The following is a 26,692-nucleotide window of genomic DNA, read 5'->3' as shown; positions in this document are numbered from 1 at the left end:
ATATTAACTGACTTCTTGAAAACACAAAACAGAAATAAAAAAATCCTCACTCAAGCGAAAAGAAGAAATCCACATACATGATGTGCAAGATATTAAGTCACTTCTCAAAAGACAGCTAAGTGAGAGCAGATATGGGCAGATAAAAATGTGACCACTGCAGACAAAAGGTTCAGCAGTTACCTGCATTTGCAGGGGAGGTTGTTTTTCTACTACATACAGATTTAAGTCTGCATCACTGACAAGTCTATCTTCATGAGGTTTTTAAATTCTGTAACAACATTAAAGCTCATGAGCAAATAAAAATTGACAAAAGAAGTTACATTTTAAATACATCAAGAACAGGAATAAGGCCATCAAATACTTCTTTGGTAATGAGTATTCAAGGTGTGGATTTCAGAGCGGAATGAAAATTCAAAATTTAAATCTTTCCAACAATCTTCCTAGCATATGAAGGTTAGCTATATGAATGGTTATTCATATAATTATTTTTATTTTTTTTAGTTCTCTTCATTCTCTGCAAAATATACATTTTTATTCTTTTTCCTCAACTTTAGCACCCCTTCACACCCATTTTTTTTTTAATCAATGGTTTTGATACTGAGAAATATGCTTTAGAGAAGACCAAAGTTCTCCACAAAGCCTACATAGTCCCTAATTTATCCTCAAAAACCAGTTCTATGTGAAAGCAGTGGGCAATATAATCTCTTTTTGAGCATGATCTTGACAGTGTGTTCTGTGGTAAAGAAAAATTCTCAGACATCACCAATGACATAAACAGAAACCTGAAATATACGGTAAAAAACAGTGAAGATAGAAAAATGCTACTAAACTCTGACTTCTATTAGTAGCAATGTCATAAATTGGACGAGCAAAACAAAATTAAAAACCAACTTTTTACTTTCTACACTTAAGTGGTTTGCACTTGTAAGTGGTAAATTGGAGGCATGCATCTGTTGTTTGCCTATAATTTGTTCTAAGAGTGCCACATTTTAAAAGGGCAAGAATAAGACCATGCTTGAACCTGGCTAACTGCACCATATTCTTTGGTATTAAATGGCAGCTGAAGGACTATCAGAAAATGTGCGTAAAAGGAGTTTAATAGACTCTTAGGTCCAGATTAGAGGTTACTGAGGATAAAAGAAGGGTAATGATGAAAAGAGGAGTGAACATAAGAACTATCACATTAAGCTTGATCACAAGTTCATCCAGTGCATGCAGTAGTTTCCCCTTAAGGAATTGTTATTGGCAACTGTCATAAAAAACATGTAAGCCAAGAAAAGGTACATTCTCATCTTCCCACATAAGCTTCCAGCAATCTGGGGATTTCCAGCTCAGAAAGTCCTGGAACAAACAGCTGCTGCCAAACCATCGCACTTAATAGCCATCGACAGCCACATCCCCAAGGAATTTAAACAAGCTCCTGGTTTAAGACCTCCACAGCATCCTGCGTTCCTGAATTTCCTAAATACCAGTTCTGCAAAAAAGGTACTTCCCTTTTGTACATGTATGTTTATTTTAATCTGATAAGGATGAATTTAATTTCATGATTTTGGCTTGTGTTACAGCAAACATAAACAGACAGTTACTCATCTACATATTCCATATACCATCTTTAAAATTTCTGTCCTATCTTCTCATTTAGTTTCTCTTTTTCAAGCTTTCCTCTGTTCTAATAGCAGCTGCTGTTTGAAGACAGACACCAAACTTTCCATACGGAATTCAAAATTTAGCATTATAAATGGAGTAAATTTGAAGTCTGGATCAATACCTGGAACATCAACCCTCAATATTCTGTACAGATACCCAAAGGATATGACCAGTCCCACTGAAGAGACAGCCACTACTTTCATGTTTGAAGTTTAATAAATAAGAACTTATAGTACCGAATTTCAGTGTGAGGAATGTCAGGAACATTAAGAAATTAGGAGTGAGGAATATACTTTTCAGAACTGAAGAAGGTGGTAGGTTAATTGATTTTGTAGGTGTGTGACAGAAAGGTTATTTCTGCAATGGTCCAAACAAACTCTTCATGGTAACTGTACCGCACTTGGCATAAACTCGACTTTGTGAGTGACGAGGGCACTGGAAGCTAATTTTCAAGGTTCAGAGTTATGTGCTTTCAAGAGCACAGCCTGGTTCTCTCCTTCAGAAGCAGAAGTGGGAATTGGTAGAGGGGGAAAGATAAATTCATTCATTTTGAGAGTACAAGAGGACAATAGGGCCATTCAAGCACTACACAAAATGTACTGACAGCAAGTCCAAGCAGTATCTTTTAGGAATAAGAATTGTTTTATTCCTACAGACTGAAAGCTCATTGTTGCAGATAGATTAAACTGTACGTTAGACTTTCTGACAATAGAAGACAAGAAGATTCAAAATTGTACAGAGAAAGCTGAGCGCTTTTTTTTTTTATCTTAAATGTCCACATTGATATTATCTGGATGCATTTGGAGAAGGTGAAAAAACAGTTGACAATAATAGCTTCTTATTCTAACAATTTTAAAGAATTGTTGAAAACAACGGTTCTTTATGCTTACAATAACAGAACAAAAATATTCAGTAAACAGTATCGTTAACTGTGAACTAAAAATATTAGTAGGAAAAAGTAGCTAATATTGGCTTTCTGTAAGGCACCATAAAAAGTATTTACAAGTTTTCTCTTTCACCTCGCAGAAAAAAAACTTGGAAATACCTCCAATTTTTATTTTAAAGGTTAACTAACTAATTTTTTCACATTAGAAATATCAGTGCACATACTTATTGCAGATATTCACTATCTCTAGGGGCTAACAGCATACAGGAAGGAATATTGTTACCATGTTTTCAGAATTCATATGTACCTATTTATACACACACTGCACATATGTCTGTCTTTACATACTCCCTGAGATTTTAGGAGGGTTTGTTAGTATTTGAGACTCTATTCCTGTCCATACACAGAAAGTTCTTGACCTCTAACCACAACTTTTACAATCAAAGTTTCAAAATACCATTTTACCCACTTCCTTACATTTACCTTTGCAATTTGTGATAGCTTACTAGATTTCTTTAAATTAGACTAAGAATTACTACCAAAAAAAAAGGTGTCTAAACAATTTTACGTTATTTACATTTTTTTATACTAACCCTATGCTATTTGATTCCCTTCAAATAGCCTAAGTATTTGAAGATATTAAAGACCAGTAACCAGAACAGTTCAAGTGAGTCAATCACAGTTTAAGTATACAGCATAGCATAGGTATATATTTGAGCCTTTCTAGCTAGCAAGGCTTAAATGAGCTTCTGAAAAAGAAAGATGAAGAAATTTGACTCCATATTAATAAAAAAAAAAAAAAAAAAAAAAAGAGTTTGAGAAACAGTGACTAATAGTGCAGAAATTGCTTTGATGATATTAATTCTTCTCCACAAGTTTATATTGATTTCCTTTCCTTTTAAATTATACTTTGCCTTTGCCTCCCCAGTTATCGTTCATCAGGCTTTCCTAATCTTTAAGAACTTACGTCCCTTATTTCAGCCTAAAATCTTTTAACATAGATTTTAGATGATAGTTACATATCATGGATTGGAATCAAAACCATCAAGAATAAAAACATACATAATCTTGGTCTTACTAATGAGTTTTTAAAATGTCAGTGAAGCATATAGTATATAATTACACACACACACAAAAACCCTCAAGCCTTGATGAGCACAGAGATGCTATAACTAAAGCTGTCTATGCATGTTAATTTTGTAGCTTTCTGCTCATCTCTTATGATACCTGGGGGTAGTCACATCATCAATTTTAGGTTCTTTACTTAGTTAAGCAATTCCCAAGTTCTAAACCCAATAGCAGAATTACTTCAGTATGATTCAGGCTACAATTTGCAAAACACTTTCGTGATGAGGCCCTGACATCTATACATCTGTGGGGAACAAAAAATAAAAGGATGGGGAAAAATGAAAGGACAGTGAAAAAACAGTGAGCAAAATGGAAACGGCAAAAGAGAGAGCAAAGATAAAAGCCGAAGAGAAGGCAGAGGTATCTACGGCCTGTGCTTTGGGATGGCTCTAAGTTGCAAGGCAAGAAATGGGAGGTGTGACCAGTTGAGAAAGTTGCTTGAAAAACATGTTCCCCTCTAATACACAAGGGCAGTTACGTCCTTCGATCACTCACCATTTATGTTACCAACCTTTTTACCTACTCACTAGAGAAGTAATTTAGAATTCTAACTTGATGTTAAGGTGTCTGAATTTTACAGTATGAATGCAGTTTTAAATCACCTGATCATATACTATAAAACCTTGCTTGCTTAGTGGACTGACCCAGAATGTGTGAACATGAAAATCCCCTTACCTTACCAACTGCAAAGTGCAAAAAAAAGGGAGAACCTTAAAATTAATATAACTGAATACTTTCCTGGAAAGTTGGCTCTTATCTTGGCCTTAGCCAATTTCTACACAGTGTAAATCAAAAGCTTTAGCATACAATCATTTACCTGCACATTTTTTCATGTTCCATTACCTGACTTGAAGCTCTGGGTTTTCATCTGCTAAACACCTGAGAACTAGGACAGCACTACTATAAACAGGTATAGTGAGACACAAAACACACTCCTCCTCTCTACCACTTCCCCCTCAATGAGAGAAAACAGGTAACGTAGAATATATGCATATATGATTAATTCACCCTGTCTCTCCCCAGCCATGAAATCATAAGGAGGCAAACACATTCTCTTATCTAAGAGGAACAAATGAAAAGGAAGCTGATCCTTGTTTCTCAAGTGGTCAAACACAACAAGCGCCAATCAGCTCCTCACAGAACAGTCCTCTGTTGGGGAAAGATCCTTGCACTAAGGCTAGGAAAAACAAAAACAAACAAAAACACACTCTGAAAACCTACTTATTATTGTCATGGTTCACGGATAAGCTAGATCCATCAGAAATCACAGTGACCTATTTTTTAAATATAGCACATACCAGAAGAATATATCCTATATCCAGTTTGGGGGGTTATCATTTGCTTTTTCATATAATCACTAGCAAATCCTGAATTATGAGCACGATTAAAAATCAGAGTTATGAAAAGGTCTTCATATTATGGCACAAAGATTACAAATAATTTGTACGTGTGCCGTTTAGTCATGGTCCAATAACCTCTTTTTTTATTTCTGAAACTGTGAGAGCTGTTGCAGTAGTATAAGTAATTGAACTCTAAGTAAAGCTGTACATTTTAACTCAAAGCAATTGAAAGCTATTACTAGAAGGTAGAGTTCATGACTTAAAGGTACCACAGTCATTTGCATTGCTGCTTTAGAAAAATACCAAAAGGACTGAATTCAACTGTATTACAATTCACAGTTCAGCCAAGGTACAGAAAGTGCGATTCAGACCATAATCGATTCTGCACATACCCGCTCTCTTTTCCTGTCACTCAAGGCCCCAGGAAGGCACTGCAGCCTCGTATCTGAGCCACACAAGAACCAAGCATCAAAAGCAAGCAGACAACATTGCATGTCTAGCTGTCTTCCCCAATACCCTGACAGATGTCAAGCAAGAGAGATTTAAGTGCCCATTTTTTTTTTCCCTTCCATGAAAAACCAGTGCACATAAAATTCCCATTTGAACAATTATTGGAAGTCTCTTCCAGCAGGGCTCCTCACTATCATGCAGCTTCTTCACAATTTGACATCTTGTTAGCTAAAGAGGCTAGAGCAACCGCAGTGCTTCTGCGCTGCCATCTCCACATTCGGCTGCCTCTAAGAAGTCATGAGCTGACACAAATGTGTGAAGCTAAATAAATACATAAACAAAATCAAGAGCCGCTCATGAGCACACACAGCCTATATTCACAGCTTCCACCTTTAGTCTTATTTCAATGGTCATTTATAAAAGCAAAATTTCATTGTTCATAGGAAAGACGACAATTATGTTCCTTACGATACACAATTCATAACACATGGAAATTTCATCCATTTTGGAGTTTTTTCCTTGCTATTCCTTTGGTGCATTTTTGCCCATAGGATGTTACTTCAACATAAGTGAAACCTCCCATTATTACCTAAAAATTCCTCAGCTGTCCTTGCTCTGATTGTTTGATCTCTTCCATCTGTTTCTTTGGATTTTTTTTTTTTTTTAAACTCAAATAGCCTTCCTTATAGCCACCATCTCAAGCCTGCATATATTTTTAAACATTTCCACTGTAATCAGCACTCAGAACACCTCTTGTTGATGCAAAGACATTTATAAACATAGCTATTACTATTAAAATTTTAAGTAGCCGTCTGGACCTTTCTTTCGAAGTGTTTCACAATTGGAAACTCTCTTGGCAAATTTATGAAGCCTGTTCTCCAGAGACAAGTGGGATGTGTATATTTTACAAGTACTCTGCACAATTATGACTTTCTGAATTCATATTCAGATGGTCTACATACTCACCAAAGATCTTATTATGTATTCATAGTCTAGACAAACTGCTAACAAAGTGCTTAAACTCCTAGAGGAAGGACAGATTGGGAACATTTAGGCGATATATACAATGGCGATCATGCAAAATTGATGACCCTCTTCATAGACCTCTTTGTACAGCTGTCACTGGACAGAAGAGGAGCCATGTGAGAGAGCTCCTTCTTTCTCCACCAAGTAAAACAAGATAATCGCTGGCAAATAGAGCTCCTGCTCTCCTCAAATTTATCTAWGAACAAATATGGCATTACAAAGCAAAAAAAAAAAAAAAAAAAAAMYKRGTAAGCAAGAATGCTTTTACTTTTTGATTGCAAACACAAAACTTTCAGGACATTCAATACTCTTTTATAAGTAAAGCAATTATTTTCATCTTATTACCTCCTGCTTTTCTAAAAAGTGTACTCCTCTGATGTAAGAGTTTACAAGTAAAAATAATGATCATTTTTTCCTTCAACAAATGTATAATTGTTAGCAGAACAAGTAATGTTTCCTTATGAAGTTTTCCAAAACTTTTCTACTTGTCTCTCATGAATTTAATCTCAAAGTAATTGGCAAAATTCTAAATATTTACAGAAGAGGATTAACTATAAAAAAAAAAGTTGCAAAATATTGTTTAAACTCTTTTTAAAGCCATTCAAGGAGGATTAATTCTAAAGAGCATTTCCATATCATAAAGAAACTTTTTTCTTTAGGGGAAGGTGATTCTATATTGATTTAGTTCAGCCATCAGTGTGTGTGTGTGTGTGTGTACGTGTTTAAAGAAAACACTTTCTTTAAACACCTTTAGATTGACACATGCAAAACCAGACATACAACAGACAAATGAAATTAACTGCTGAATTAACACATATATTATTTTGATTTAAATCACTAGCAGACACACATAAAGCTCCTGCTTGGTAGTTATTAATTCCTATATTTGCCAGTATCTTCTCCCATGAAGACAATCTGATTACAAATAAATACAATAGTACTAATATAACTGTGTAAAAAGTTTTGTGGATTACCATAATTTACAAGCAAGTTTGTCACCTAAATACTGAAAAAAAATAGACTATTAAATGGAGTAACTGAATTCACAGTAAATCTATTCTAAATAAGCAATTTTCTTATGGGTTCATAAAAGCTATTGCTTTTAGCAAAAATTCTTTAAAAATTTTTACATATTTTAAAGCTGAGAAAGGCAATCACTACAACTATATATTTTATCCAAAAGGATTCATAGCTCCATAAACAGTAGTCCCCTACAGCTACAGAGAAGCTATGCAAATATTTTTATAATAGTCTAGAACAAAATGAAGGCTCAACCCTGAAACATCTGCATTGAATTTGCATTTAGCTTTGACCCTAGAATTAATACAGCCTTAATGAACTGAACATCTGTGTCTTAATTAGCATAACAGTCTAAATTTTTGACCATAAAACTTACAGACCTAAAAAATTATGAGCTAAAAAGCTTCTTATGTAAAGAATAGCAAATTCAAGCTTGCAGTAAAATTATTTTCTGCTACTGAGACGCAAAGGTTAATATCCAAGAGAAGATTACAGACATTTTGTACACACAAACACAGAACAAGCTCAGCCTTAAGACAAGGCAAGTTATTTCCTATGCTTACTCATATACATTACACATTAAAAATTAAAAAATAAAAAAAAAAACAACACAGAAATAATATTTTCTTCCAAAATGCTTTGAATTCTGTACTGATAATTATCAGACTAGTTATATTTACCATTGCTGTGGTTATTCCTGTCAGTTTTAGAGTTTTCCATTGTCATACTGTGCCACATCCTGAAAAGGTCACAGCCCTGTGACCTTTTGATTTCACATTTTGATTTTAATATACTGAGTAATGTGCTGAATGGAAGCTTAACTTTTTGCAAGTTTACAAATTTGAATTCACAAAGCTTTACTAGATCAGTCATTTTTATTATTTTGAGTCATGCATTACTATAACTCAGCTAACTTGAGCTACCTTACAAATCGCAGAGATCAGTAACGAAACAGCCTCTACACTGCCAGCCTGCTGACGGAAAGGCAAAAGACGGGAAGTCTTCAGCACCGATTTAGAGGCTGATCAAACAGCAGCACTGCGACCCAGAGAGCAGCAAACTGAAACTACTTTATATCATAGCAAAGTACGGTTATGAAAAAGCTGTTTTGGTTCATACCTGCAGCTTCACCTCATCACACAAAAGTTGAATCAAGATTGCAAAGGCTTGATAAGTTCACTGTGAAAAGACAGCCTTACAAATGGTGAAACAGAACTAGAATTAGAATTATAAAATTGCTCCCCTTCAGAGTATTTTGAAATCCGGAGGCAGTGTTTTGTACCAACTGTGCATACACGTGGAGGTTACAATGAGCTAGTGCTTTTTAAGAATAGCAAAACTTTAAAAATCCTTTTATAATGGGAAGATCAGGCAGTTGTGATCTGCAACGATCCTGCATTTTTCATCTGCCTTTTTCCAGAACAACCACGACTTTAACAAAGAAGAGTGAACAAAAACTCAGACACAAAACAAGATACTTGGCAAGAATGAAGTCTTGGCAAGGCTGACATTCCGACTAAGCTCCAGCTGATATTCACAGAGATGGAGAGTCACTCCATGTATCTATGTTTATATGCCACCAAAAAACAGTTCCCCTTAAGCAGCCCTGATGCAGAAAATGTGTCTTTACCTTTTTCCATTTACAAAGACAAGTAGCTGAAACAAAATCTGCACAGGCCTCTTAAGATTAATTTTAAAACAAGTCTACATGCAGTGTAGGAGAATGAAATTTAGGTCTGCCCATGAATGACCTGCGCAATTGGAAGAGCCGAAGAGCCAGTACCACAGACCCAGGCAGAACTGAGGTGAGATAAAATCTCTGGGTTTTGTACCTCCAGTGCACTCTATTAACCTTTAGTTTTTCTTCTCCCTGAACAATTTAGGCCAGCTCCCCCTGCATGTATTAACAGAGATGTTGCTGATATCTCATGGCTCAGCTATGACAGCAGAATGAGGAACGCTGATCGAAATAGCAAAATGCAAACTTCTAAAACAGAGCCTTACATAACCGTTTTGTACCCACGTATACATTTATTAGCGAGAAACCCAAGTTTCCCAAAGACTAAGCTGCTAGTTGCACACATTAGCTGTCAGCTAGCACTACTACCCAAGATCATCCTCAATTTCAACTTGTAAGTTGTTCCTACTGTATGTGGCCATTTAACACTAACAGTGAGAAAAGACTAAACACCATATCAGCCTCTTTTAACTTGTAAAAGGAAAGTGAGAAACTGACAGCCCAAGACACTCAGGAGGTATCACAGAGCATGCAGGAAACATGCAGAGAACCACCTCATGTTTTTATTCAGTGTGAAACAAGCCCCTTCTCTGCAAGCCCTGTAGGAAGGGCATCCTCTGCTCTCACTCTGTGGGCTCTGCACTGCTGGGCAGTGGTTGTCGCTGCCCCATCGCTCACTTTGCCTGCAAGGCAAGTGCAAGGCCAGAGAAATTGGGCTGGAAGCCAGTTCCATCTTCCACCTGGGTACAGCGATGGCCTGTCAGCACTGTCATCTCCTCTTATGGCTACTCAAGTCTAACGAATTTTGCCTCGATGAGTGTTTCCCAGCTTTCGCTCTGACCCCTCATCTCTCGGCTCATCACCTTTCTTGCAGCCCAGCAAATTGGCAGCTGCTCACTTCCTTCAGGGGAGAGAAGGGAGAGTCGATCGCAATAACAGGCCACAATTACGCCGGTGCTGTGGGAAACGAGCCACTGCTGCTGACTGCTGTCATTTTATCTGCCTTTGACCTTCCTTACAACCCGGGGGCAAGAAATTAGCGCCCTGAGCTGGGAAAAAGCTCACGCTTCCATCATCACACAGCATCCTGCAGACTCTCTGAAGTGCTGGGCCAGCTGTCCATGCAACAGGAACACACAACAGTGCACAGAGCCCGATTAGTTGGACCGATGTGGCCTCATGGCTTCAAGGCCTTCCTTAAACCTCAAACTTGTGCTGTGGATGCAGGCTGCAGAGCAGCACTGGTGGGACACACACGGCAGAGTGTGGACAGCGCAGACAGGTTCTTCGCTACCCAGACCCAGGACCAGAACAACTTGAAAGTTTGTGGCAATGAGGGACAACAGGCACCCTGAAAACAGCAAAGCAGCTGTCTGTCTGTCATCACAGAAGGTCTGAGGTTGGAAGGACTTGTAGAGATCAAGTCCAACCCCCTGCTCAAGCAGGGACACCTAGAGCACACAGCACAGGTAGGTTTTGAAGAACTCCAGAGGAGACTCCACAACCTCTCTGGGCAGCCTGTTCCAGGGTTCTGTCACCCTCACAGTCAAGAAGTTCTTCCTCATATGGAGATGTAACTGCCTGTGTTTTAATTTGTCCCCATTATCCCTTGCCTTTTGCTATGGAATCACAGTCACAGGGCAGCAATACGGGTTTGAGATACCCTAACTCCCAATAACAGGAAGAGATGGAAAGCAGCTGAAATATTCTATTAAACAGAAGATGATGCCAGACTCCCTAAAAGGGCCGATAATATTAATAATTAAAGTTAACGATATTGAAAATCAATATATCTTATGACCAAAAATGAATTTGACAGTCAATGCTTTTTTCAGGTTAGCAATTAAATATTCAAAACATACTTGTACCTTTAATCTCACTTAGAGAACAAATAAGACTTCCAGCTCTTATTTCTTGATTCATTTCTGCACATCACCTCTATTACTAAGCTGAATACAACTTCTTTTCTCAGTCATCGTCAAGACAAGCTCACATGTTCCTCCAGTCGCCTGTTCATGTAATTGTTTGGCCACCTTCAACCCTCAGTGAATCTAACAAATCTCAATGTTTGTTATGAATTCACTACACGTAATAAGAAAAAAATCAAATTTTCAAATTCTTCTTTTAGTATCCTGGGCATAAATCAATAACTTTGGTGTATCTCTGGGTGGTCTTGCGCATACGCTGAGATAGCAATAACCTGAGTGAAGTTTTCTACAAACATCTATAAGATATTGATTTTTAATTAGCGAGTTTTAAAACACACCATCTATAACAAGATTTTATATTGCAAGTAAGTTTTAAAAGGAAGAATTTAATTTAGTAACAACAGCACTGAAGTGTTTCATGAAGCAGTAATTCAGTTTGAGTTGATAAAGTTCAGATTTGTTGGCCTAGCAATTTATTAACCAGGGTCACAAATCATTGCTGAGGAAGCACACTGGGGTATTCCCCATACTCTTAGGATGTTGTAAATCTTTAAATCTTCAATCTTTTCCCTTTGAGGTAGGGAAGGTAACCTTTATTTAGCACAGATTTTGTATATATGAGATAAAGGAGGGAACTTGTTATTAAAGAAAATAATGTTCTTCTACTTTCTGAAATAATGTCTTACTAAGCCAAACCAAGAAACGAGGACAAAAAAAGCTACAATTTACTTAACATACTAAAGCTGAGAATAACACCTTTAAAAGGCTTATTTTAACTTTTTACAGTTTTAGAACTTAAATGGCTTAATCTCTCTGGACCACTGAACACTGGCATCATTTGTTCTTGTTCTATTATTTTAGCAGTCCCATAGCAAGATCAACCTGCCTCCTGTCCACTGTCAATGAAGACACCGTTCTCCTTTGCAGTACACGCCAGGCAGATGATGACAATTCTGAGTCAGTTATCCACTGCTTGGTTAACGGTTTGTAACAAAAAAAGGTGGAGGGTGGAAAGGGCATCAAGAAAAGAAGGGAGTATGGTAAGGGAGAAATAAAAATTCTCCGTATTTTGAACAAATTTCAGTGGTCTTTACTGTAACACAGATTGGAGCAAAAGCAGCACACAGACTTGAAAATTATCAAGAAACAAAATCCATGAATGTCAAAACAATGTTTTTTGTGAACAAAAATGTTTTTTTGTTCACAATGATTTTTTCTTTGCCTGCTTACTCAGCCACTGCAAACTAAATACATTATGATCAATCACCTGCTTTTAACTGCTTGGGGTTCTAGGCATTATGGCGTCAATTGGGGTTCTAGGCATTATGGTGTCAATTGCAGGGCACATTAAGGAGCTATCATCATATTCCTAAGTTTTTCACTAATATGCAATAATACTTTTTATCTAGTATTGCAACCACAGAGAACATTGGGACTGGCAACACTCATTTGCTCATATCCATAAAGCAAAACCTATCGGTAGGCATATTGCTATCCCCTTCAAACCAGCCACAGAAGGAAAAAAAAGTATGTTCCCCTCTCTTTGAAAGCTTAAAGTTTATCTTTCCTAAAATGTTATCCATGCAACTTAGGGCTTCATCTTACAGGCAATAAACAACAAAAATTGTGACACCACTTCTCTGAGTACTCCCACATAAACTAATTTAAGATTAGAGAAAATTCATAAACTGCATTTGGCTAATTGAGTTTTAGCTGACTTCGCAAATAGCAGGCCGATAACATAAAATATATTCTATATATATGTACTCTATATATATATATATTTGCAATAGCACATCATGTCATTCTTTCCTCCTTCAGAAATCAAATCAAATTAATTAGTTACATGAAATAATTTGAAATAAAGGGTGTAGACAGAGAATAACAGCTAAAAGTAAAAATCAATTTTGTCATTAGCATGGTTAAAAGTTATTTCTCTCCTAAGCTATGGACTATGAATAAAAGTAATAGATGTATAAGAAAATTTGGGTTTACTTTTAAGAATTTGTTTTTAATTTTAAGAAGAAAAAATAATCTAAATATATTGATAAAGGCTTTATCACCTCTCCTTTAAGCACTGGCTGATATAGTTAAATTAAACAGGAATCAGATAGGTACAAATAGGATTCTAATTGTATGTAATTTTATGGTATTTTGACCTATTGAAAAACAGAGTCTCCTAACTTTTTAAAATTGGAAGTACCTTTTTATTAATTTTATTGTCATCTTAAAGCCACTTATGGTATAGTATAAAAAATGAAAGCATTCTATGAGTACATATATTTTTGGATAATACAATCCTTCAGATTGATTGGTTTCAGAAATAATTTCTTCATGTGTAAAAAGAATACAGATGTGTTCTACTGTTATAAATGAAAGCGCACACAGAGGTGCTTTGCTCCCTGTATTTAGGGGTTTTATTCAACAGATTATTTTAACATGCTATTTGAAGCCAAAGTAGTAGCTCTTGAATGGAAGTAACACCATATTAGATGATGGATAAGGCTCTCAGATAGTTCCACTTCTCTTACAAGAAAATACATCTCCCCAAAACTGCATCAACACAACATTCTTACGTCAAGTTGTTCTGAGACCTTCTTCAATTGCTCATACATGCGTGACGCCACTTGGTAAAATCCTTTTTCTTCACAGTATCCAAACAAATCCTACTTTCTTCACTGCTAAGTTTCATATGATCAAGGTATCTGGCTGGATAGGTATTAGTTTACCAGAAAGCCTGACTTAACATTACTGAGAAGCTGATGTCTTACTCATTTCCTTCCCTCCTTCTCTACCTTTCACACCAAGTCAAACTAATCAGGAAGCTTTTGATCACCGGGGAGAAGAGTGAGGCTTTCTACCACACTCTGTGATTACTTTAGATATTTTACACCTTAATCACATCTTAACAACATTAAAAACAAACAAACAAGAAGAAAAAAAATACATAGCCAAAGTTTAATTCAACTGCTCACTGCAGAACATAACTTTTTATTAGACTTTTTAAGTATTCTTTAACATAATTCCTGTTTATGCATGTTCTTTAATAATACCTTCAATATATTGGAACGTTATTTTCTAATGTAAAATGTAGATTTTTCCTTAAATAAATAGTCACTGTCACACTATCCTTGTCTGTAATTCATACTATAAAAGCATATTATTTCAAATTTGATTTTTTTTTTGGTTGGGGTAAAATCTATTTGATTTATATCAGAGGGAGAAGAGCAAACCCTCTTCCCCCCATCTAATGGTTATAATGGCTCGTTATGCTTATGCTTCAAGCAGAAAAGAATTTTTTTTATACTTTCTTACAGAAATCAAGTTAACTCCCACTTAGTTTTTTCTTATGTCATGAGCAGCAATTCATCTATGCAGTGGTTCTGAATGTCATGGAATGAATTTGATGTCAACAAACCACTGGAGAAAGAGGACATCCCAGCTGCATCCCAGCTACAGCTTGATGAAAATAAAGTTATTTAAGAGAGGTAGGATCATTTCCTTCTATTTCAGTCACTAATGCTCTGTTCATAGCAATCCTCTTCCTTTCCAACATATTTCCTTGAATTTTAATTTTTTTAAATATGCTATAGACTTGCATGATTTTAAAGTAAAGAGTAAAACCTGAATGAATCAAATGAGGACAAATGTTCGTTTGATATTCTGCCTTCCCCACCTATTTAAGGAATCTCAAATCAGACTCATTCATAGACTTGTTTACATGTTCATAGTTCTCACCAGAAGTGGTTTATCACCAGTTATCATTCTTCTTAAAGACCTTCCCTAGTTATTGGAAGGTTATCTCCCAAACAACACATGTTCCTGATGGTTTGAGGAAAGAGCAAAGCAGAGGAGGCAGGAATTGTTTCTTCTGATTTTTTTTCAGTTGCAATAATTACATCTTCCTCTATCCCAACTTCTCTCTTCCCAATATCTCCTAGCGACTATCTAACAGGTCTTCTTGATTCCTTCTCCTATTTTCTTTTGTTGTCTTTAATCCCCTGCCTTCTCTCCTAACTCCCTTTCCAAAGCTCTGTCAGTTGCTTTTGTAATATATTAACATCACAATACCTCCCTAGCTTGAATTAGCATCCGCTAATCTTAGCTGGCACTTGAACTACTGCTCAGGGCTTCTTACTAGCTCTGAAAAATCTTTAAGCAACTATTTTGCTCTCCGCACAACTTAGATTCAGCTTCCCCTTTCATATTGCTGTTGCCATCATCATGCTCATCCCACGTTCACAGATGTCATCAAGATGACACAGAGAAGAATCAAAATGCAAGCAGTCTTTCTCGTGCTTCTTTAGCACAACAAGCAATCACTACTACTCATCTTCAAGACTTCATTTAACTGTTCACTCCTGTTTGTCTGACACACTTTCTACTGTACGTTACCCCTACTTTTTCTTTTGAGAGTTTCTCCTCACCTATCCTGTTCATGACTATTATTCAGGATTGTACCCTGTTCATAAAGAGGGCATTTCCTAATGAATGATTCCTTTGCAGATGGTCTTTATTTTCATAGCCACAGTACCAAAGACTAACAGACTTATAAATCTACCTCTGAATCTCACCATCATCTCTGGTACTTCATTTCAAAGATTCCTCTTTAAATCTGTATAATAGAGATACGTTAAAATTAATAGATACCTTAAAAAAAAAAAAAAAAAAAAAAGAAAGAAAGAAAGAAAAGAAAACTACCCACAGATACTTCTTTAGTTTCATTCTAGTGACATTCACTTTCCTCTCTCCTTCAGCCTGTGAAACTCAAGTATCATCTCTGAATTCTTCAACATACCCCATCCATTCTACCTTTTCCATTTTTGTCTGTTTAATGCCCTTTCCTATAATACATTTTATACTCTCACACAGCTTTGCTTTAAATGCACCACTGGCATTAGAGTAGCAATTAAAATTATCAAGTACAACTTACTGGTTAAGTCAACACATACAAGCATTTCCACCTGTCACAGAGCAAATCATTTCAATCTTAAACAGAACAAAAAACTCTTGAAACAGGAAGACATTGAGCCAAAATAAACCATAAGGGTTTTTATTTATTTATTTATTGTAACAGAGTATACTCTCTTCTCAATATTCAAGTCTTGACCTAGCACCAATCAGGTGCAGAAAAACTACAAATAATCTTGGCACGCAGCCACACATGCTATTTCTCAGTCTTTTTTATTTGACAAGGTTTCCATAAATCTCCCAGGTAAATGCACCTAATTTGGAATCAGTCTAGACAGTGACCAAGAGGGTCCTGAATTTTCTTTATCAGCGCCAAATACTCATGTGAAAACTGTGAGACCTAGGGCTTCCCTTATTTCAGATACCAGAGAATACTGAATACACCCTAACAAAGACAGTATATTCTGGCAGAGCGGACATGATTTCGAGACAGCCCTTTTGATGATCTCGGAGGAGAGGTTATCACTGGCATCATCACAGCAAGACTGACATTTCAAGGCAAGGTTTAAGCTGTCAGGAAGGACCAGATGACACGTTTTTATTTAAGCACGAATGGTTTTGAAATAGAAATGGGAATTTCAGTGAGTTACAGGTTGAACAAATTGATTCTCTACGATCTATTTTTCACTTTTGCTCCAGTGAGGAAGTTTAAGAAATTCACACTACATAGAGTCAAAGAAATTGATGGTTTCATACTAGCATTATATCACTGCCAGAAGCTTGAGCTAAACCAATCACTTTTTAACTAGAAATGGGTCTGAGACATGATGTTCTGATCTCAATCTGAACTTCACAAAGTTCACGGTGGTTATGTTAGGATTTGGTATTTGGCTTAGGTTCTTCTCCACTTTTAATGATGAAGAAAAATCTTTTAAAGTACCAGTGGACTCTTCTCTATCAAGTTTAATAGAAATCAATAAATCAGCTTGATCCAATCTCATTTCAACATTGTAAGGAGTCTAAATAGGTGTCTTTTAGCAGTGCAGTTATAATAAACCTCCCTAATTCTCTCTGGGAGTAGTTTTAGTGTGGATGTGAATTCCAATATGAACAGGATTCGAGGACATCCCTGGACATATTTGCCTGGTAATTACTGGGCAGAATACAAACTTTAAATAGAGAAAGATTTTTAGAACACCAGAGCCCTCTACTGACTTAACACCATATTACTTTTTTTCCATAAATACTGCAATAAAAATCAAGAAGATTTGATTTTGAATGTGAAAATAAAATGTGAAAGGCACCGAGAGAAGCAACTAAAGCACATTGGATTAAATACAGAATCTGTTCTTCCCAGTTTCCAAATAGGCAAAAGTCATGTGGATAGAGAAACATTAATTCAAAAAGAGAATCTCTCAAGAAATCTCTTATGACCATTTTATATTTCTACAGTTTTAGTAATTCACCCTGAGGATGGAGCTCATTTTGCACCACTGTTTGTAATTTTCATACAAGCACAAGAACCAGAGGCAGGCAGCACCTCAGAACTTCAGCCCCTTTCAGGCTCTATTTTGTTTTGCCTCTTGCTGCACTGCAGTGATCTCAGCAGAGTGCCCATGCAGAGAAAGGGAATAAACATAAAAGCTATATAAAGGGTGTGCTTTCATGATCAACTAAAACTAAACTAAAATCAATGTTGAAAGGGCAGAGCTCATACAACTAACTATACAGCCACACAAGCAATAGATCCAACACACACACTCAAACACACACACACTCCCAGTCAACAAGCATATGCAACTGGAAGAAAACAGATTTGGATTACGGAGGGAAACACAACAAACAGTCTTACATTATTTCAGATCACTCATAATTTGCCATGAGAAGATGTAACAGATCTGCCAAGGGCTCTTTAATAATAAAAGACTCTGGAGCAGTATTTTAATCAACACACACAGTCCTCATGCAACACAGTCAGAAAAACTGACTCAGGAAAGAAGGTAGAACTGGGAATTGCTCCCTACCAGCAGAGAAAGGCCAAGAGATTACACGAAGCAAGAAAGATGCTCTCTACAGCTAGACCCGAGCAGAACAAGAAAGAAGAGAGCAGGAACTGGATGCCTCCCACTAAGATTCGAGGGAGATGTGGTCAGTTTCAAATGACCTACAGTGCTGCAAAAGAGAAATTGCTCTGCTGAGTCTGTAGTCTTCATTTAAGTACCATATTTGTCCCTTAATCAATAAGATCAGTACATGCATAAGGGAACCCTCAGAAGTATCCAGGGACAATAAATATCCACAAACAGTGACTTTACATACATGAAAATAAATTATCATATTTCACAGATTTTGATCAATGTAACACCTCAAAACCATGGTAGCACAATAACATTTAGCATTCGAGTATTGTGTGATGAAACTAACATAAAGGAATTTGAATCCCTTCTACTGGAATAATTGAAGAGAAACATGGTTACCTGTAATCTGCTCCTTTTTTATTAAAAACAAACTCCAGTTCAAAACATAATTTAAATGGCAAATCTCCTGCTCATTACCATAATCTAGATCAGAGATATCAGTACAGTTGTAATGTACTGTGCTCAGCTATGAAGACCAATTCCTTCACAGGGTGTTCAATAAGCCAAACACACCGTAGGCTTAAGTTCAATGAAATGCAGCCAATACAAATTGGACAAGATTATCATGTCTCAGCTGCACAACAATTTTGGATCCAATATTTGCTGATTGGTTTGAAACAACATATCTAATGTCTTAACTTCCTTGGAGGATAAGTAGAAAGAAAAACTTTCTTGAGTCTCAAATCCTGCCATGCATAGGAAAGAACAGTAAGATATACTGCTGAACATTTGGGGGGATTGGCCCCCAAATCCATCAGAATAGCTTCACAAAGAAGAGGGCAATGGGAGATAAATTGAGACAACAAAGACAACTCTCACTGTCACAGCATTCACATCTGAAACATGAGATTGCCTATATACAAGTTTGCCTCACACAGGTTTAGCAAAAGTGGGCAAGGGCTAAGAGCATACACAAGCTGCTTTGGCTTGGCCTCTGGGCTGTCTAGAGAGCAAATCCTGTGTGACTTCAGAATAACTCTTCCCCTTCTACCAGAAGGACACGTGAAATAGGGTTACATGAAAGATCTAACAAACATAGTATTCACACTGTTGCCTTTCCCTAAACAAGGGCACGAGAACAAGGCAAGCTCGTAACAACAGCTCCTCAGAATACTCTCCCAGGCTCCAGCAATTCTTGACCTGTGGGTCAAGGATTTCCTTACAAAGAAATAATACCTTTCACTCAATGTCCAGCAATAGATTTTTTTTTCCCCACTGATTTGCCCAGTTGTTCACTGAACTCAATTATCCACATATATCCTCCATATACACAGAATCCTATGGTAGGAGCTTCACAGTTAACTAAATTATATCATGCTGTAATCATTCCCAAGTGAATATAATCATTCAAGCAATATGAAAAACTCTAGATTTTGAGAGCTGAACTATGGACCTATTTCTTTTTTTTTTTTCTTTTTTCTTTTCTTTTTATACTGGATTTGTTTATGGTGCTATTGTCTACAACAGAGACTGGTCAACCTAAAAGCAGAAAGAATAGGAGTTGATACATATTTGATTTATGTACTCGCTACCACACTGTATAACAGGAGGACAGTGAAACCAGTGCACAAAACAAACCTTCTGCATTAGCAGAGTGCTTATGACACACACTTAAAGAGTGAATTAATCGCAGCCCTGCCACTAACCTGTTGTGACTCTCAGGGCTTTTCACTTCACCTCACTATACATTCAGTTTTTCCACTATACAATAGACATAATGATACTTCTCCTACTTTTTGAAGCCTTCTGAGAATGGTAGCAACAAAAGTACTACATAAAAAGAAATACATTTATATTGAAATGTATCTATTCACTAAGAGCCATCAATTTCTAACTCGCTAGTTAAATCATCTTTATAAGTATTCATTCACAAAAAGAATATGAAAAAATTACCTGCTCATTTTTGCAGATCCACACTGTATTCCCCTGAAGCAGAATAAAGATTTTGGTTTTGTATCCTTTCAGTTCAAGATATCCACATTTCTCAGGGGCAACAGAAGTTCGAGGCTGAGAGTTATTATCAGACTGTGATTTCAAGGCATTGAGTATTGTATTAACCCAGTCATTCCTTTCTTCTACAAACAAAAAAAATTAGACAAAGACAGGTTATATGTTAAGCAGCAGCTCTATTCTTCATTACCATACTGGGTTTCCTATTCTTTGCGTTATGTTATGCTGTCATATAGAATAACTGTACCAGATCAGAGGATCCAAGTGAACATCCACCTTGAATAGGAAGTGGGAAAGGAGGGTGGGAAGGAAGTGGGGTGGGTGGGAAGCGGAATAATAAAAATAAAGGCATAATTAAACACAACCCCTGTCAGATCCCTGTTAGTGGAGAGATTAGAAAAAAAAAAATGTCCAATCTCTTAACTTCCAATATTCAACAAGCAAACTGAAAGTAATACAAATTGATGGTCCATACTCAAAAAATTGTGACTATTGGTGCTTGGATGCTTAATTTCAGAAAACTTGAAGACTGAGGCCATAGAAGTGGAATGTCGCCAGTTTGGAAAATAAACAGAAAAAAAACTATAGAAGTTACAAGAGCAGAAATTGTGGAGCCTGTCTGTCACTGAAGAGGCAAGTTGTTTGCCGTTCTATGTTTGGCCATGTTTTATGCAAAAATATTTGGCAGTTTACCACCTATTCCATTAAGGTATAGTGGCTAAGCTTGATGTTGGGAAGGGAACTGAGTAACTGAAAAAATGGACATTTAAATACCTCTTGCATGCATTATCATTATTCAAAACATTGCAAATAACTGACAATTGTCAATTAGCAATAATTAATTATAACATTAACAGTGCACAATTAATGTTATGTCACTAATTGATAAACAAAGTAATAAAATTCCCCTCAGTCCACTATGTTTACACATTCACCAGATTAATAACAATATATTTCAATCCTGAGTAGTTTGAAGAAATTTGATCTGTCCCCTCTGATACGAATAATGTGAAAATTTCACTTCTTTCCTCTAAAGGTTGTGAAATTTTGACTACATATACAGGCTGGCTCACCAAAGGAAAAAGAAGTTCTGCTCACGGCATATATAAAGTTCACAAAAGCCCTTCCCAGGATTTCAGAGCACCCCCAAAACAATAATGCATTAACTTTTTAATGGATAAGAAGGAACAAATAAAAGTGCTTAAGGACGAAGGAATGATTTGAAGAGGAACACTGCAGCCTGACAACTTAGCACTGGGATGACAGATGACCTGAGCATTCATTCCTCTTCAGAGTTTAAGATTTGTTTAAAAAAAAAAAAACAAACTTAAAATTTTTAAAAAATAGAATTTTTAAGAATAATTGATGGCATCACATTAACCTAAAGTACTTTTAATACTGTTTCAGTAAAATCAAATAAAATCTGACTATATTTGAACAGATCTTGCATCTAAATCTGTATTATCAATTAATAGAATTTTTTTTTGCCCCTAGATGTTCCTAAGCTTCCCAAAGCTTTACATACAGTTTTTTTTTTACATTTGGATACTTAAATGAATCAAAAAAAGTGTTTCTCAATATATCATCAAAAAAAGAAATTGGAACACTGAATGTGAACAAAATGAACACTACAGTCTATTGATTGAAGACCCATGCAGGTACCAGGAGAAAGAAGTGAATGAACACTGCAATAGTATTCTGTATTTTTAATACTCTGGCAGAAAGAAAGGAAAGCTAACAAATGAGGTCCACAGTGTGAATTTTTTATACAAGTCTCCACTTCAAAATCTTTGAATAGAGGTTAAATACCCTTGGAATAACCCCAGTGCAATTTTCAAACACAAACTCACACAAGGACTAGAATCAACTAACAAGTTTGTGCCCATACCTGAGAGCAAGTAGGGTTGTTTACATAGTTTACTGTGAATGCATCATTCAGCTCTGGATATACTACGGACCAAATTGCTTGTCCAACACATATTTCTCACCTTAAGTGAAATGCTTTAAAGAGAAGCCACTCTGTCCAAGCGGGTTACGTACCAAATACAAATAAAATTTCATGTGTAAAACAAGTGGCTGTTCTGAATAGACAGTATTAAATATTTTATAAGCAAGCATAAGCTGCTAATGTTTTTACAATATTCAAAGGCAATAGTCCATAAAGCAAATTATGGTCTGGCAAAATTCACGTACACACTGCATTCCAGTGTGTAACCAAAAGGAGAAAAAAAAAAAAAAAAAAAGCCTTTAAAAGAAAGCAAAGACAAAAAATAATAAAATAGATCTGTTTTAACTGAGCTAACAGCATAAAATGCCTGAAATGATTTGAGCCAAATCTAGTACGGATTTGTTCACTGATGTTACTGCCTAAAGCGTTTCTGTTACTGCCTAAAGCGAATGTTTACTATCAAGCTATAACCCATAAAAATGGGAGTTGATGGAAATGTGGAGAGACCCTAAGCTATAATGGGGCTGGCACGTATTGCTGTAAATATATACTGCATAACTTTTAAGTACTCCTTAGGTATTCCATTTTATTATTTCCATAAATAAGTTAAATTATACACTCACTAATATTGATTTCACATATTATAGCTGTCAGTCGATAAAGCATTAAATTAGAATATACAAAAACCTCCTATTTACATTTGTATTCTCTATCAATACATTGGTGAAAATACTGTGTAAGACAGTAAGAAAACACTCAGAAAAATCCAGGTTTTCTTTGATCACAGTATCACATCCAAGCCATCAACTTCACTGATTCTCTTTGTCGATTTTATATCAAGCAGTGACTCAGAGCAGATGGCTGAGAACACACAGACTCTAAGTGCTTCTAGTGAGTGCTAAGGAATGCCCAGGGAAAAAAAAAACATCATGTTTGGGAAGTACAGAGTGGGGAAGAGCTGGAAAACAGCATGCTTGATTGGTATTCTTTTAAAGTCATTCCCCAACAAATTCAGTGCTTCAAAGCAGATTTTCTACAAACTAAGCCTATCAGAGTTTAAAGGATACAATTATGCTAAAGATCATAAATCAGATCCTTCAAATACCAGTGTAATAGAGATTTTCTGATGGTCTTGCCAACCCACTTTGGACTGGGTTCCTAAGGAAACAGGCTTACACAATTACATTGTGTGAACTGACATATGCTTATCTATCTATGCATCTAATGAGTTTTAAATCCATAGAATATATCAAGAATATTTTAAATAGGAATGACAGTATGAAAGGTAAATTGCAAAATCTGCATAAGACAGTTGTTCAGCCTACACCTAACACACTTCACAGAAAAGGTGCTTTTGCCTGAGCACAGATCTTACAAATGGTTGTGTGTGGAAAATTTCAGTATTAACTTTGAGACTGTAATATATCAAACTTTATTCAATTTGGTGTCTACAGAAGGTGTTTTTTTTTTTTTTTTTTAATTATGATCACAATATAAAGGTTTCAGGCATGGAAGAGAAATAAGAAATTTCCTTGATCTGCTTCAAGGAGGTTTCAGTAGTCCTGAGCAGTGTTAACTGAGATTCATTAATTCACCTACTCCACAGAATCTGGGAGAGTCCATCAAGCTGTAGATGATATAAAAATAAAACAATTCCACTCTTTCCTCAAAAGAAATAATAAAAATATATTTGTGCATGTGTACACATACATATACACACACATATAACTTCTCTGCAGTCCTAAAACTTGAGTAGCCATTTTCACTGTACCTAGACCATAATTTAAGTTAGATCATATCATATCATCATATCATCTAATTTTATTCTAAATCTCACTATTTCATGAGCCTAAAACAGCTGGATTCCAAGAATACTTCCGATAGTGAGACTTTACACACTGTGTTTCACAAAAATATTTACCAGCAATCACTACCATGACTTTCTAGCAGTCATCACTAGAATCACATACTCCACTTACCTTCTTTATCCACCCGGAAGACAAAAGTCCTGTGGGATGTGACAACTTCAAATTTATTCTCCCCATGAACTCTTACTGTTGCTACAGCAGAAAGAAGGATTATCCCCTTAGAGAACACTTCCTACAATAGAAACACCATAAAAATAGCTTATAAGTCCCAGGGAATATTAAATATCTCATTTAGATACCCGATCTAAATGTCACATTACTTGCTGTGACGTTTAGGAGGTTTATCTATAACGTTCTTAGAAGCTGTAACATTATTAATAGAATTTGTACCAATTAGTAAACTATTTTACTACCTACATATCACCAACTTCACTGTTACATCTCTGTGCATACCTACTGATGTCTAAAATAAAATCCCACACTGAGATATAATGCATATGGTATATATGTAAATGACACTCCATTTCAAGAATTGTCTTGACACACTAACATCACACTCTCACTTTAAGTTACAATTGCACATTAAAGGTAAGTATCTCACAAAATTTTTATCAAAAATAAAATGCTCTTTGAAAAGAATGAGATAGAAAAAAAAAAGGAAAAAAAGTACCTTTCTCAGGTATCAACTTTCCAAATTTCTATCCCTTCCCTTCCCCCTAAGTGGCTAGTCAACAAGAAAAAGGGTAAATAAATGAGCTGATTTCATCTCTAATGATAAACTAAAAAGGTGTCACCAGTTCTCTGCAAATATCCATTGCTCTGTCAATAAAGAGATATTTCTAGCGTAGCTTGATTCTTTGCTACTGTATGAAGTGGAAGGAAAACAATCTCCTGTAATCATCATTTGGTGCCCGAGCCATTTTTTTTTTCCAAATTTTCTATATTTCAATTATGCAATCAGAACTGCTGAACTTAAAATTAAAGCAAATTAGGAAAACAGAATTACCACAAGACTTATATCTTACTGCTTTGGTTTATTAACCACATGCAGGAATATCCCAAGAGTCAGCTCCCCATAAGGACTTTGCATTGTAATAACTTCCTTCCTAAAGTATTAATTCTTATAATAAGACTATATAAGTACTCTAGGTACCAACCACTGTAAAGGTTAAGACGGAGGATGCACAGAATATATTTTCTATTTACGGAGTTCAACATATTTCCTTCACAAATTCACATTTTTATGATGTTCCAAGGTTAGATACACATGTGTTGATGTGTTGTTTGAACAACTGTAACTTACCCAAAATATATAAAAAGAGCCAAAAATCACATGTTGTTATAACTGCACCACACACTACACTCCCTCACTCAGAATGATCTTAGTATTGTATATCTATTCTCATTATGGCTGTACTTGTTCAAAGAGATTTTAACACAGCAGTTTTCTATTTGCTAAAAAAAAAGTGAGATCTCATGTTAACTACTGATCCTTCACAGTACTAAAGCAAAACCTTGCATGGATGTTATTTCTAAAGGTATTCAAACACAACTATATTATGGTGTTTGCAGGCATCTACTGGCAGTATTTGGTACTGTAAGAGAATATCTCAGACTAAGGTCTAATAAGTATATAAGCTAGAAATAATAGCTATATTATTTTACCTACTTTTTTAAAGTGGCTTTCTTTTTAAGAGCATAGTTTTGGTTTTACTGTTTAAACATCTAAAGCTTTTTAAGTATTCTTCAAGGCATATATATTTTCAAATATAGTTTAAACCATGAGAACTTCTCAATCACATTTCTAAAGCTGCTTCTCTTTCATATGCAAGAAATAATGCCTACTATTTCAAGATCTCTTGTTGATCAAGAATCTCTCTCAAATACTCCAGAAAAGAAATCAGGGGAATTATTTTAAAACAAAAAAAAAAACAAAAAACAAAAAACAAACAAACAAAAAAAAAAGGAAGAAAAGGAAGTAAACTTACTAAGATCAACTGCTTTAAGAGAAATGTTTACTTTCCAATACAGTTTACTTTCCAATACAGGGCTCCAGTGGAGCCCTTCCTTATCAGATATGTTTCAGAGCTGTCCTTAAAGGCCTGTAAAAACATGTTTGGGCACTGTTTTGAGTTTCCTTCAGCAACAGACGAACTATGACCTATTCCAAGAATTACACTGATTCTTCTCTTTTCCCAGAAATTTAATTCCTTGTTAAGCTTAGATGCAACATAACATATTTTAATATAGGAACTACTTCCCCTGCAAATCATTATTTTTCTGAGCTCCTGAGGTGCTTTTAAATGAAACCAATCAATAAAAGCAGGAGTTTTGTCTTACTGTAAACTGTGCACCAGAGTTCTTCTGCTGAAAGCAGGAAGAACTCTGAAATAAAACCTGTGCATAACTGGTAGATGAAAAGAATTCTGAAACTGTATCTTCCTTTCTTGAGCTTACTCTTGCTTCTGTTAACCACATTCTGTTAAAGACAAAACCACACAGGATGTTGCTCTGACCACATCATCTTGCGAACAGATGAAATGAGTAGCATCAGTGATTCAAACAAAAACAGTTCCTAGGTCAGATGCTGCTTGTAGGAAATGAATATTTTTCTTCATATATGCAGGTACAAAGGAAAGCAGAGATCTGTACTGACTAAAAGGACACTCTCAGCTAGATCAAGGTTAGAAGAAGTTTTAGACAACTCAGGTTTA

The 26,692-nt window shown here is 35.9% G+C and overlaps 1 protein-coding gene across 1 annotated transcript in view; it reads right to left on the bottom strand.

Moving 5' to 3' along the window:
* The window catches only part of ARAP2 (ArfGAP with RhoGAP domain, ankyrin repeat and PH domain 2), a 105,326-nt gene that overhangs the window by 59,395 nt on the left and 19,239 nt on the right, over window positions 1–26,692 (bottom strand). The window contains exons 7-8 of the mRNA XM_026037803.1: window positions 24,090–24,210; window positions 20,106–20,287 (exon numbers count right to left, since the gene is read on the bottom strand). Coding sequence (XP_025893588.1) covers window positions 20,106–20,287; window positions 24,090–24,210 — 303 coding nt within the window. The remainder of the gene's footprint in view (window positions 1–20,105; window positions 20,288–24,089; window positions 24,211–26,692) is intronic.

Source organism: Nothoprocta perdicaria, unplaced genomic scaffold (assembly GCF_003342845.1).
Source record: "Nothoprocta perdicaria isolate Ctin4 unplaced genomic scaffold, notPer1 scaffold_2, whole genome shotgun sequence".
Classification (NCBI taxonomy): domain Eukaryota; kingdom Metazoa; phylum Chordata; class Aves; order Tinamiformes; family Tinamidae; genus Nothoprocta; species Nothoprocta perdicaria.
Note: the sequence above shows the minus strand (reverse complement) of the source record. Positions and strands in the feature narration are given on the sequence as shown.